The following is a 14,395-nucleotide window of genomic DNA, read 5'->3' as shown; positions in this document are numbered from 1 at the left end:
TTTTTTCCAGTTTGGTTAAGAATCCACCCTGAAATGTTACTGTCACAAATTGCTGGTAAAGCGGTGTTGTCAGATCTTCAGTCTTGTCATCCAAGGTTGCAAAATTAAAAGGTCGTTTGTCTGTGGAGCTTTGATTTATTTCTTTGTGTGCACACATTTATGATCTAGTCCTTAATTACATGATCACATGCCATCTTTTTTCACTATGGTATCTGACACGTTCTCTTCAAGGAAAAGGTTGAGGTCAGGTTGCAAATTACTAATTCATCTTATTGCTTCTTGTCTCTAACCCTGTTTCTTACTTATTGTATGTGCCTTGAATTCTTTGTTAATAACAGAATGAATAACTTAATTCCTGTCTTTTATTGGTGCTTATCACTATAGCATCTGTCTGCTTTCCAGAGATTAATGAACTTAAGCATGGCACTCATGACAATAGCTATTATTTTCATTTCTGTTTGAGAACCACCAAAAAGACATTAAGTTAACACACCAAAAATGTCAATAACTTGGAATATGCCATGTGAACTGTGTAAGATTTTTTAGACTTACTTATACAAGGATGGTAAGGCATATGTTGAAGTTTATTACTGCATTAAAAGCTTTGCATATTCTGAACTGTGAACTTTTGAACTATGGTCTGAAGTCAGACTCTGATAAGGCTGTTGTTAAATGCTAGTAGCGCTAGAATTTTGGTTTAATTAGCATCACGTAGAGACCCTGTGGTAACAGTAGTTGCAAAATCCAGTATTGTGGAGCAATGGTGTTTGCTTTAGTGACAGAATCATTCTTTCTGTACTCCCCTTGTTGTATGTTTTCATTCCCTCTCCATTTCTGCAACAAATGAAGGAGGAGACTTGCAGGCAGACCTCCTTTGTAAAATTTTTCTTCCTTTATTTAAAAGATACACCATGTAATTATGTAGCTTGGAGAGGTGGTTGTGCAGCGTCCAGTGGAAGCCAAATTAAGGTGATCTGGGAGCTTGACTTTCAAATTGAATATTCTTTTAACAAACATTCTTTAACATTTATAATAAAATTCCTTTTTGGAGATTAAGGATAACCAACCACTATGATGAGCTCCCAGTAGAATTTGTGGATTCCTTATTTTGATACTCAGATTCAGTGAATATTCTTCTTAAAGATTGGTGTTAATCTAACAAAAATGTGAAGAAAATAGTTTAAAATAATTTACCCAGACCAAAAATTAGTCTGGTACATCACACTTCACTTCCTTTTTCTGATGAGGATTCAGAATACAAAATATTTGAATAAATGAAAGCTACCTGTCTTAAACAGTACAGCTTTCAGAAGAGATGCCATGTTTGGTTTTTTTTTTTAAACCTGCAAAGCACTGAAGGGGAAGGAAATGGCTTTTATAGCTATACTGGAAGCAAGTGGAGCAGGCCTGCTGTTGTGGGGTATCCTCATGACAAAGGATATGGAAAAAGTTGAGGTACTCAATACTGCCTTTTCTTCAGTGTTTAGTGGCAGGGTCTACTTTCATGCCTTGAAGGCCTGTGTGCCTAGTGGCAGAATTTGGAGAAAAGCAATGCTACAAAAGGTACAGGAAGCGTAAATTGTGTTTCATTTAAGGAAAGATGACATAGATAGAATGTATCCAAGGGAGCTGAAGAAGCTGGCTAATACCAGTGCTACACCAGTCTCTCATCTTTGAAAATTCCTGACAATCAGATGAGATTTTCCAGAATGACTGGATAAAAGGCAGATGTCATGCCTGTCTTCAGAAATGGAAAGAAGAAGGATCCAGGGAACTGCACTGTGATCATCTTCACCATGGTTATTGAAGCCTATGGAAAATACCTTCCTGGAAGCTGTATCTAAGGTGGCTGTATCTTGGTTGTCTTCTGTGGTGAGATGACTGGACAAAGGGAGAGTAGTGGCTATCATTTGCTTTGACTGCAGTAGGGCTTCTGCACTCTTTTAGTCAAACTGGGGAGATACAGATTGGATAGTGTGCTGCTGGCTGGGTGAAGAACTGGCTCAGCTGCCTGGCTCGGACAGTAGTGGTTAACAGTTCAGAGTCAAATTAGCAAATGGTTACAAGTTGCAGTTTATTGTCTTCATGAAAAATGTGGACATAGGTGACACAGTAAAAAGTACCTTCAGCAAGTTTGTGGATGACAGCAAATAGAAGGGAATCCTTGGTATACGGGAGAGCAGGGCGGCCCTTTGGACAGTGTCAACAAACTGGAGGAATGGGATGACAGAAATGTCATGAAATCCAGCAAAGTCAAATGCAGACTCCTGCATGTGAGGATAATTAATTCCATGCAGCCAGATAGGCTAGGGAGTCACTGGCTGGGAGACACCCTTGTAGGGAAGGACTTGAGTGTCCTGGTGGACTACAAGTTGACTATGGGTCAGCAGTTTTGCCGTTGTGGAGATAAAGGCTAATAGCATACAGGGTTGTGTTAGCAAGACCATAGCCAACAGGTCAAGGGAAGTGATTCCTCCAATCTATTTGACATTTCTGAAGCTACATCTGGAGTTCTGTGTCTGATTTGGGGCTTCTCAGTATAAGAAAGCTGGTTTTGTTCTGCTTGGAGAGAGGACTGGGGGTGATCTAGTATTGTATTTTGTTACCGATATAGAGGTTACAGAGAGCACGGAGCCAGATTTTTCTTCAAGATGCGCAGCAAGAACACAAGAGGCAATAGTCTCAAATAGCAGCAAAGAAAATTTTGACTGAGTATAAGGAAAAGGATTTTTCACAGTGATAGTAAGCAGTGGAACAGGAGGTGCCTAGAGAGGTGGTGGAATCTCAGGCCTTGGAGATACTCAGAATTTAGGTGGAGTCAGCCCTGGGCAACCTGATCTAACTTTAAAGATAACTGTTTTGAATAGTGTTCGGACTAGAGAACACCAGAGGTCCTTTCCAATGTAATTTTTTTAGTGATTATGAATTCTGTGATCCAGGGATTGTGGAACGGGGAACAGTGTTGAATGATGCATCTAAAATGGGATTCCTATTGCTGAACGTTAGTACAGTTAGAAAAAAAACAAACCAACTGTGTATTGATCTAGTGATGCAGCTACTCCAGTAGCTAAAATTTTAGCTAGAACTTTTTAAGTAAATGTGGGAGTTTATCATATTCACACAGTGATAACGAGAAACAGTCTAACCAGGTATTGTAAAAGCCTACTTGCTGCATCACTGCTTTCTGTACAAGAAAACTTTGGAACTCTACCGTGTGTATTTTTAGCTTTATTTAGAATCATAGAAACATTTAGGTTGGAAAAGACCTTTGAGATCATCAAGTCCAACCATTAATCCAGGACTGCCAAGTCCATCACTAAATCATGTCACTAAGTATGAAATCTACAGGTTTTTTAAAACACATCCAGGGATGGTGATTCCATCTTGGGCCGCCTGTTCCAAATGGCAATGTTTGGCAATAGTTCGCAACGTATAATGTAAATGATGTTCCTTTATGAGTGCTATATATTCACGTATCAAACAGTATTTAATTGATATATTTTTAGACCTGTTTCTACTATCCCATTCCCATAGAAACCTTACTAGGTCTCTGTGTATATGCCTAACTAGTTTTAATTTACCTAATTGGGAAATGCGATCCCTCTACATATTTTTCTGTAATTGCAGCAAGAAAGCTCCTAAGGGCATTTGTTCCACTGTCCAACTCCCCTGACAGTAATACAGATTTGAGCTAGTTAAAAAGCACATGTCCAAGAGAAAGCATTCAGGTGTTGAACAGAAAAACAGTATCTGTCACTGAGCTAGGTTCTCTTTAAAAATTTGAATCCAATTGTATCTTCAAAACTGAGCACTAATTAAGCTGCTTTGATGTGAGAGAGGTTCCTCTGCTGTAAGAAATTTCAGCATCTCTGATCCAGTGTTCAACATGAAGAGCTGCTGTTGTGATTTAACCCTGGCTGGCAACTAAGCACCATGGAGCCAGTCACTGACTCCCCCCCTGACCCAGAGGGATAGTGGGAGGAGAATTGGAAAGGAATGTAAAACTTGAGGGTTGAGGTAAGAACAGTTTAATAGTTGAAATAAAAAATGAAAGAACAATAATAATAACAGTTATAATGAAAAGGAGGGAGAGGGGGAGAGGAATAAAATCCAGAGGGAAGGGAGGAAAGAAAACAAATGATGCACAGCAGAGCTGCTCACCGCCCGCTGACTGATGCCCCACCAGTCCCCAAGCAGCGACTGGCAGGTCCCGGCCAACCCCTCCAGTTTATATACTGAGCATGGTAGTACCGTACCATTCCATGGTATGGAACATCCCTTTGGCTGGTTCAGGTCACCTGCCTTGGCTGTGTCCCCTCCCAGTTTCCCGTGTCCCTCCATCGCTTTCACTGGCAGGGCCTGAGAAACTGAGAAGTCCTTGACTTGGTATAAACGTCACCCAGCAACAACTGAAAATATCCGTGTGCTATCAACATTGCTCTCACACCAAATCCAAAACACAGCACTGCACCAGCTACTAATCTGAAACCAGGACAGCTGTATATGGAGAAGAGGTGAAGTATAGGCTGGGAGGGCTGTTACCTCTACTGCCAGCAACAGGTATTGGGGTGGAAGGATGAAATCATGCTGTGGTGTATTTTTGAGAAGATTCCCCTTCAAAGTCCATGATTTCCCTAAGGAATTCAAGAGTTACTGAAGTATAATTGCAGTGTCAGTGGAAGAAGAAAAAGAAGAGGGAGATACAGTGGAACACATAAGACAGGACTGGAATGATTGTGGTAGATACTTACGGAATGTCTATTTGGAAGTTATTCAAGCTTTCTTCAGTGAATTTTCTCACAAGGAGGAGCAATTACCTTTTCAGAATGGAAAAAAGTAGTTCCTCTTTAATAGTGAACCACATCCTAGCTGACCTTCAAATTCTACGCAGATTTGCTTGGAACACATGCATATGTATTGTTCCAAGTTTAAAAGCTCAGTCAGCATTGTTCGGTTAGAATAGCCTGGACAACTCACCATTATTATTTTTTTTTTATTATTGGGCATTGTTTATTTTGGTTTTGAAAATACATATTTGGATTTTGTGTCAATTGGAGAAGATAAATGGATGTAGACAACTGACCAACAGAACCGTGCAAATGTCTTTTGTAGTACCAGTCACCACATCACAAATTACTTCTCAGTGAAATTCAGTTAGTAGTGGGAAGGGGGCTGTAGAAGGGACTGCAGGTACATATAGCAGAACAGCAAACAGTAATGACTAAAGTAATAGTTTACTGTGCATAAGGTATTTTCTAGCACAGAAGGTTGTTTTTTTTTTTAATGTCTGAAATATTAACCTGTTCCTGTTTTTTTTTGTTTCAGCATTAAAGCTGGGCGTCTCCTGTCGCACATTCCGTATCAGCTTTACACCAAGCAGTCAAGTGTTCAAAAAGGTCTCAACTTTAATAGCATATGCAAACCTGAAGATGCCATGCCAGGTCCAAGCAATATAGCTAAAGATCTCAACAGGGTGTAAGTGTTTCTGATCTTGTAATGCAGATGCTAATCTTTCACTCATAATGGGTTTGCACTTATAACTATATAATATTTTTTAAATTAATTTCTTCTCTATTAAGAGGAAATCTCTGAGGCACTGAAATTTAAAAGTAAGGCATAGCTATATAAGTCAAGGACAGAACTACAGTTACCTTTACTTCAAGCTTTGTCTCTAACCTTAGGACCACACTTTGATTATGTGACTTAGAAATCCTAGGATGTAGGATATCTGTGTGGAAGCAACAGGCATACATTAAAAGATTCTGACTAGTGACACTGAAAAGTAGGTCTTTATTTCAAAAACAAAAAGCTGGTGTGATTTGATTACTTTTGCTGGAGGTGCCTAGGAACAAATACAAATGCATATTAGTTAAGTTCTTTCTTTAGCTTCTTTTAAGCCAAAAAGTGACAGCATACCTTATATATGTTAACACCAAGGTTTAAGTCACACTTGAGAGAGAAGATGGATTAAAAAATTCAATTACAACGTAAGAAATTCTCCTAAAAGACCATGAGAAGAGAAGAGAACAAAGCTATGAGTGAAACTTTTAACTGGCAGAGGAACTGGAATTTGGAAAGAAACCTTCCACTTGAACATACTGTTCTGTAGATCTTTTTAAGGGGGTTCCCACGTCTTTTTCAGAAGCATGTGGTTTTTTTAGAAGGAAGAATCATAAGATTACAGAATGTTTGAGGTTGGAAGAGACCTCTGGAGATCATCTGGTCCAATGCTACTGCTCCTCAAAAAGGGCCAAGGATACTGTACAAGATACTGTACTTTCTGATGCGTAATGGTGATCTCTATTCTTCTGTAGTCTGCTGATGTATTTAAAATTCAGTTCCACATAATGCTGAGGAGACTTTACCTATCAGTGGGATTTGTCTGTATTTAGAAAAAATGACACTAGTGCCACAAAATTAATATCGTAAGGAGTATTTACCTGTATTCTAAACAATGAGTGATACAATTACCATCACCTCTTATTATTGCATTGTTAATGTTTTTCAAATGGGAAAAATATTCACGCTTCCAAAAATAACAATTTAGTCTGAAAAGCATGAGTTAAAAATCCTGCCCTAGCCTCTAATACTAAATATGTACCACTGGGTATACAACTTTCAACCATGCAACTCCTCCAAAATGTTATGTGTAATAATTTATGATTGTGATAATCTTAACCAAATTGTTGTCACACTTAATTGGCTTTCTGGTTTCACTGGTATACTACATAGCTAATTATTGCCTGCCTTTTTTTGTGTACTTACATTGATAGCTTTGGGAGTTGTGAATGGTGGTTGTGGGTTGAGTTTTTTTCAGCGGATCAAGAGTATGCACAACTCTTGAAGGCTTTGGTTTTAATTCCACTTAAGGTTTGTTACAGCATTAATTCTTTGAATGAAAGCTTTACCTTTACATTGTCATAGTAAATGTAAATTGCCAGTGCGCTTGTGGCAGAGTACTTTTTTTTATATGGTTAAAAGATGAAAATTTGTTTGTTTGGGGTTTTGTGAAAAGCTAAGAATGTGTTTGATTTATAGAGCTTGAACAGATATTTTTTTCCCTTGGGAGAAGGTAAAATAAATGCAACACATCAAAATAATTTTCTAAAAAATAGAAGTTTTCTCTGTATACTTTGTTTTTTTCTTTTTTTGTGTGTTTGTAACTAGATAAGGAAAATCACCTCTCTTGATAAAAAGGTAACTCCTTCTGATGGTTTGCCTTATTCCTGCCCCATTCATGCTGACCATGGTAGTACAGTTCTGTTAACAAATAAATATTATAGTTCAGTTGGAGAATGCTGGTCAAATTAAAGGCCTTGGAAATAGCTGTTCTAGTGTGAGCATGGTTTTGGCTACTCCCATATAAACTCCGTGTAGTGCTGCATTAATAATACACCAAATCTGTGAAATCTTTTGTACAGCACTATAATATTTTGTGACATGCAGAGGACATGGCTCAGAGTTTGAGATAATTGTCTTGAAAATGTAAAAATTACTCAAATACATACCAGTAACAATTAGGAAGATAAATACTTAGCACTTGAAATGACCTGTAGGTGTGCCTTTTGAAAGATGTGGTATTAAAGAATCATATCTGTTTCAGAAATCATATTAAAAAGTGTGAGATGGAAAATGAGATGACACCCAACGGAATAAGTAGCTGGAATGAAGAAGAGGAGGAAGAAAATGACGATTTTGGATTTGTGGAGCTGGAGCAGATCCTTCCTGGACGGAAACAAAATGGGATTCAGTCTCACAAAGACAGCACTGCCGTTTTTAACGGACGGACACACACTTCTACCAGTGCCTTAAAGACACAGGATTGCTTGGTGCCCTCCGGCAACGGTGTTGCGAGTAGGTTCTCTCCAAGCCCTGTGCTGGAGGAGGAGAAGACTGAAAAAGGCATGGTTGACTTTAGAGACTGCACAACGCAGCAGTTGCAGCAAAGCAACAAAAATACAGACTTCTCGTGGAATCCACATAGGACTATGAGTAATTCATCCTCATCTTCATCTTTGCACAGTAATGCTAAAATAAATGGTGCTCACCACTCCACTGTTCAGGGGCCTTCAAGCACAAAAAGCACTTCTGTACCTGCTGCTAGCAAGGCAGCTTCCTTACCTGTGTCCAAACCTTCAGATTGTAGTTTTATTTCTGACTTTTATTCACGTTCAAGACTGCATCATATATCATCATGGAAGTGTGAATTGACAGAGTTTGTCAACAGCCTGCAGAGAAAAAACAGCGGTGTCTTTCCAGGAAGGGAAAAATTAAAAAAATGGAAAGCAGGCAGGTCTGCACTTAAAACTGACACAGGTAGATACTTGTTTAAGAAGGTTTATGTTGAGAAGGTGCCTTATATCTTTGTACATGAAATGTCTAACTGAGACTAAGTAGGTTAATATTCACTGTCCACATTGTCAGGCTATCTTGAAAAGCTTGGTGACCTTGGTACTCTGAAAACTAAAGGATCTGACTGCTTTTGGTTTTGTTTGAGGTGGTTTTTTTAACTTATAAAATGTGACTGAATGTGATACTCTGGTCTATATTCAATTCCTCCTTGTGGAAATAATACCTCTTACTTTACCAAGATATGTGGATTGATCAAGGGGAAAAAATACTTTCTATATATCTCTAACTACAAGTCTGTAGTTGCTGTGTGAAGGTCTAAAGGGAGAAAACAGAAGAAAAAACCTTGCTTCGTATAGTTCAGTCTGAAAATTAAAAAGATGAGTAACGTTTGGAAGTGAACTAAAATTTAATTTTTTTATTTGTTAGTAAGAATTTTATTTCTCTGGGTCTGTTTAAATGGTGTAGCAGTGTCATATAAGACTTCTGAACCTGGCTTGTGGCAGGCAAGAAATGTTTTATGTCATTACATCAAGGGCCAAAATGAAAAAAGTTGTGTAATTCATAAGAGGAAAAGCGTTACAAGTATAGGTAAAGCATTTTACATCTTTAGAATCTCTCATTTACAGTCTTACTCAATTAAAAGGCTAGCTCTGTACCATCAAAGAGATTCTGATTCTTGTGCTGTAAAAATACTCACTTGTAATCATACGAAGATACGCTGGAAGATAAATTACCACGTCCTAAAAAATTATTGTTAGATTAATAAATTAACTGATTCCATGTTTGTTCTAGGACCCAGTTATAAAACATGTTAGCTTATGAACTACCTTAATGTGTATTTTTTTCCATCAAAATATGGTATAAACTAATATATTTTTATTTTCTCTTTGATTTGGCCTAGAGTATTCAAATAGTTAATGGCTGTGTTTCACTTGACAAGTAGCAGCTTGTTAAGCATTAACTTGATCGCTTTATTTGTAAATACACCCTTTATAAGACCATCGTTATTTTTCAAAGAATGAGCTCAAATGGTAAATTATTAAAAACAGGAAAATACTTTTCTCATTGCTCAGTAATTAACGCAGATGTTAAGTGGAACAATTCACTGATGTCTTGAAGTATTTTTGCACTGTTACACTTTATGCATTGTTCAAATTAAGATTTTTTGTTAGATATAGCTTCCTCTGGTATGTCAGCAACATAGACATGCAGACTAGAACTTCTAGAATACTTGACACAAGTATTTCTAGTTCTTCAGGTGTCTAATTTTTTCAGTCTGGGGCCTTCTTGCTCCTCTTCGCTGAATGTTTGTGTGACTGTAGACTCAGCAATGAGAGAATCCAGTTGCATCAGAGGTTTAAAACTAATTTTGGTGTGGTTTATGAAGCATTAATGGTAGCTCTTAGTGCAGCTAAACTTATTTTTTAACTTTTGGAACAGTCTTCTGATTGATGAACAAAAAGGAGTAAAGTTCTTTGTTCCAGATTCAGTGTTAACTTAGTGAAATTAAGATCCAGTTCCCACAACATGCGTTAATCTGCTTGGGTTGGGGGAACTTGTTAGGTAGAAGGTGTTAATTACAAGAAAATAAAATAGAAACTTTAAGTTGATGCATTGTTTAGGCTGTTTGTCTACTTTTATGTTTACATTTCTCTGAGTAAGTATTTTCTTGGTGAGAAGAAACAAAAATCTTCCTAATTTAAGGTGGTAAAATCCTTATAATAGTCCTTAATGACTACTGTGAGTAGTACCAAAGTGTGTAAATTAGGGTTCAAGTTTTCTATTGGTGTATCTTCATACTAGGTAATGTGTCTGTTGCGAGTTCATCCAAGCCACAGAGCTGTATAATGCACGTGGATATGGATTGCTTCTTTGTGTCTGTGGCTATCCGAAATAGACCAGATCTCAAAGGTCAGTATTTAATTCTACATGTTACAGTTTACTCAAGCCTTTAAAAACAAAACCAAACTTGCACACTTCCAAAATGAACTTTGCATGTTAATCTTTTTCTGGCATCTTTGATAGTCAGACCATGCAACTTTCATATTCCTGCTTACTTTCTCACAATTGAAAACAAGTGGAAGAAAGAACTGGAATTCTTCTTGCTGTCTCCTTTTGGTATCTAAAGAAAGAAGAGAGAACTAAGATCTAAAGTAACCATTCTCTCTAACATTGCACATATCTTGTGAGACTTAAATCTGCCATCTTAGAAACTGAGGATCAAATTCTGATTGTACCAAAAGTGGGGTTTGGTCACTCTCTATTAAAAAAAAAAAGATGGGATATCCTGATATTTTCGCTGCAGTAAAGTAAGGAGCTTTGTTTAGCTAGAGAAGTGGAGAGGTCAAGGTTGAGAATTATTTCTGCCTGATGCATCTTTTTCAAAGGAAATTTGCTTCTCCTTCCCTTTTCTATCTAAACTCTTATACATTAAATATACTATAAGACCTGGAGGATGAACAATTTAGTTGTCATTTAGAAGTCTGATTTGTGTGATCATCCTTAAGGCATAGTAAGAATTAGTGGAGCTCTTTAGCGAGTTTTGCACCTTAGAAGTGTACCATTCAGAAGCGGAGATGCTAGTTCTTCTGTGCAAACACTGAACTTCAGTGACGCACAAGTCTGAAGACTTGGTGCAGTGGTGACCATCTGACACCCAGCTATCCTAGACCTTGGGAAAGAGTAAGCTGCATACACAATTCCTTTGCTCTCCTCTGTCCAAAGGTAGGAGCAACTATGTCAGAGATATTCCTGGTATGTTTGGATCTTTAAAACTTTATTTCCTGTCAAGGTTCAAATTCCATTACTGGATTATAAAGAACCTAGGACTTTCATGCAAATATTTTTTCTGTTCCATGGAAGTCTGCAGGAATTTTCAGTTCATAAATAAGCTTCCTGTAGAAAAATTACAAAGGCGCTGATATTACTAAAAAGTCGAAAGTTTACTAAAGATTTTATTTTGTACAGTTAATTAAACAAATGAAACTGAGCGTGTTGGTATGTATGTACATGATAAAGTACTTAAAATCAGTAGCGTTTGCAGTTAAACTGATGAAGTTTCACAGCTTCCATTTATACTGATTATTAAAGACAAACTAGTACAGCTGTATTTCCACTCTTTAAAAGCTTTTCTTCTTTACATGTGACTGCAAGTAAGACAGCAAATTCACAGTCACAGTGCAAAGTCACTTTCATAGCTGTTTCCTTCTTAATGCTCAAAGTGTATAAACTTGAAAGTAATGACAAACAAATCAGACATCTGTATGATCCTAGCCTAGTTGTGCTGTTACTAAAATGTAAGCTATTATAGATGTTGACTTACAAGTACATGTATTTCTTCTCCACAGGAAAACCAGTAGCTGTTACTAGTAACAGAGGTGCAGGAAAGGCACCACTGCGCCCTGGTGCAAACCCCCAGCTTGAACAGCAATATTACCAGAATAAACTATTGAATGGCAAAGCAGGTACAGATAAGTCTGTTTGTTTGTTTGTCTGTCTGTCTGTCTGTGTGTTTTCAACTTTTGTTATTGAAGACTTTTTCCTTAGAGTTTTAAGTGCACAGTGGATAAGTTTGTTTTTTTCACAGAGGGGATTTCAGAAAAGAAATAATCTTTGGACAACAGGATGCCGGTGGCCTCAGAAATAACATGCCCTTGTGTCTTCTTGTCAATTAGTTTTGCTCAGTTTAGAGTGGTTTTAGGTTTTACTCACTTTCATTGAGGTTGAGTATAAGATATAATGCTAAGTAATTATTTAGAATAAGAAATAAATACAAGATGTCCAGGATCACTTTGTTCTGAGTAAGTCTGTTACAGAGAAGGAGGTACAAAATAAATTTTAAAAGTCTATTTTTTTTACTTTAAAAGTAGAAATGACAGCACATGGCCAGTGAGAAACTGATTGTTTGAAGCTGACTTTTCACTTGCATGTGTACAGTATCTCTGTACAGTGAGTTAATTTGGGTGGTCCTTAGGGCATTTCAGGTTTCTGGAAAGTCTGTGCAACTTCCATGAGTTCTGTCTTTCTAGTACTTTTGTTTCCTCAAAATCAGGGTATCTGTTGTAGTTTGAAAATTCCTTGCTTGCTTGCAGTAATTTAGAAATTTGTTACTTTGTGTCCTCAAGTAGTACTCATGTAAACAGAACATACTTTTGTTAACAAGTATATTTTTACTTGTTTGTTTGTTTGTGTAATTATTCTGCCTGAACTGCATTCAGTGTAAGAAAGCATATTGCTAAACATTGGCAAGTTGTTTCTGTTTTGGGTTTTGTTTTTTTTTTCCCCCCAACAGTCTGCTTAATCAGCTTGAAACTTAGTTTTTACCTCAGGGCTGGTAAAAAGTGCATGTACAAGGGGCAACTGCTATTTCATTTCAGTTTAGATTTGAAAGTTGAGTTTCTCCTTTGCCCCTTGTATATGCACTTTTTCCAACCTTATGGTAGCAAGTACTACTGTTACAAAGTTTACACCTTAGTGAGTTATTTTGTTGATATAAGAGGTGGAAAAAGACAGGTTGTTCTTCCATGGTTATTTCTGAAATGTTAGTACTTCAAAAAGAAAAAAAAACAAAACCAAAAAAAACCCCTAAAACAGAAAAAACCCTAATCAATTCTGCCAATTTTCAAAGACATGTGGAAACAAGGTATTACAGGAAGTGATGCCATTTTATTGGTCTTTTTGCTGTAGTTTAAGATCACTTCAAAACTGAGGTAGAATATATGTTTGTGGAACCCACTGGCCTTTAACTCTTTGAGGACTTTTCAGGATGCTCCAGACTTAGCTTCTGCTATGTTGTTTGCAATGCCATATACAAGTGTGTTACAAAGATAGCTGTGGTTTTTATGGTGTTGGATTTTCTGTAGTATAGCTTGCGTATGCACTATTAATTGGTAGTTCAGTTTTATACAGCGCCTTCGTAACTTTTATTAGGATCTTACACTGGGTAAGGGTGTGACAATACGATCAAGTGATGTTTGGAGAGTGAGGCAGTTAAATTATTGAAGTTAGCTGATTATCTAGCATGTTCTTTGTGATTCACAAATTCAATAGTGTCTCTTCTACTATATGTACTGCTTAAGGGTACAGCAGATTTCAGCCTATTGTATAACAAACTCAGTTTCTTACTGCAGCAGCTTTTTCCGGATAGCCCCATATTCGTTTCTTTAACTTCAGCATCCAATCTCACTGGCTTGCACACAGGCAGGCAGCTAGCTCTTTCTTTCTTGATACTTAGTCTGGTTGTGCAACCTGTTGTTTTGGTGAAAGGATTTTTTTCCTAACACTCTTTTTATAGTCTTTATCTCATCAGCCGCAGTTCATAATATTTTTTTTAGTCTCTTTATGAATTTTTATGTCCATGCACAATGGTTTTATCAACAAAAAATACAACCTGTTGTTTCTGCTTGCATTCTCATAAGTACATGGCTTGTCTTCCTTTTGGGGAAAAGAAATTGGTTAGTTATGGTCTTAGATGAAAAGGTGGAATTACGGGTTAGGCTTTTCTAACATAACAGTATCTTAGAGAATTTATATGACACACTTCACAGCATGTGTTTAATTGTGCCATGCTAGAGGTAGACACAGTCCAGTAGGTACATGTATCACATGGAAAAGATACTTTTCTAAAATATCAAAAATTCAAAATGCTAAATTATGCTGTTAAACATACACAATTCTGTTTGAGGACATGTTATGTAAATGAAATGAAAAGGTAGTTGGCACCAACTCTGAACATGAGCATATTTTTACATCCATGCTTCAACATGGAACTCACATCATTTTTTGATGCTTCGTGCTTTCCAGGCTGTTCTCTGATTTTGCTTTCTCCAGGTCTTGCCTATTAGAAAAAATGTTCTAAATTAAAAAAAAAAAAAAAACCACACCAAAAAAGAACAAACAAAACCAAACCTTTATGAATCACTTTTGACCAAATACTGAATTCCGCTGCTTCAGCTACTTCTTTTTTTGCAAATTACTTCTTTAGTGATACTGGTTCTGCCTTTTGATCTGCATTGCTAGAGAAATATCTAGTGTCAATAGAATC

General features: G+C 37.1%; 1 protein-coding gene across 2 annotated transcripts in view; it reads left to right on the top strand.

Annotated features, from left to right (window-relative positions):
- REV1 (REV1 DNA directed polymerase) overlaps window positions 1-14,395 on the top strand; it is a 62,701-nt gene that overhangs the window by 17,786 nt on the left and 30,520 nt on the right. For both annotated transcript variants that reach the window (XM_055802369.1, XM_055802371.1), the window contains exons 5-8: window positions 5,326-5,475; window positions 7,604-8,316; window positions 10,156-10,263; window positions 11,700-11,816. In XM_055802369.1, coding sequence (XP_055658344.1) covers window positions 5,326-5,475; window positions 7,604-8,316; window positions 10,156-10,263; window positions 11,700-11,816 — 1,088 coding nt within the window. The remainder of the gene's footprint in view (window positions 1-5,325; window positions 5,476-7,603; window positions 8,317-10,155; window positions 10,264-11,699; window positions 11,817-14,395) is intronic.

Source organism: Falco peregrinus, chromosome 4 (assembly GCF_023634155.1).
Source record: "Falco peregrinus isolate bFalPer1 chromosome 4, bFalPer1.pri, whole genome shotgun sequence".
NCBI lineage: Eukaryota > Metazoa > Chordata > Aves > Falconiformes > Falconidae > Falco > Falco peregrinus.
Note: the sequence above shows the minus strand (reverse complement) of the source record. Positions and strands in the feature narration are given on the sequence as shown.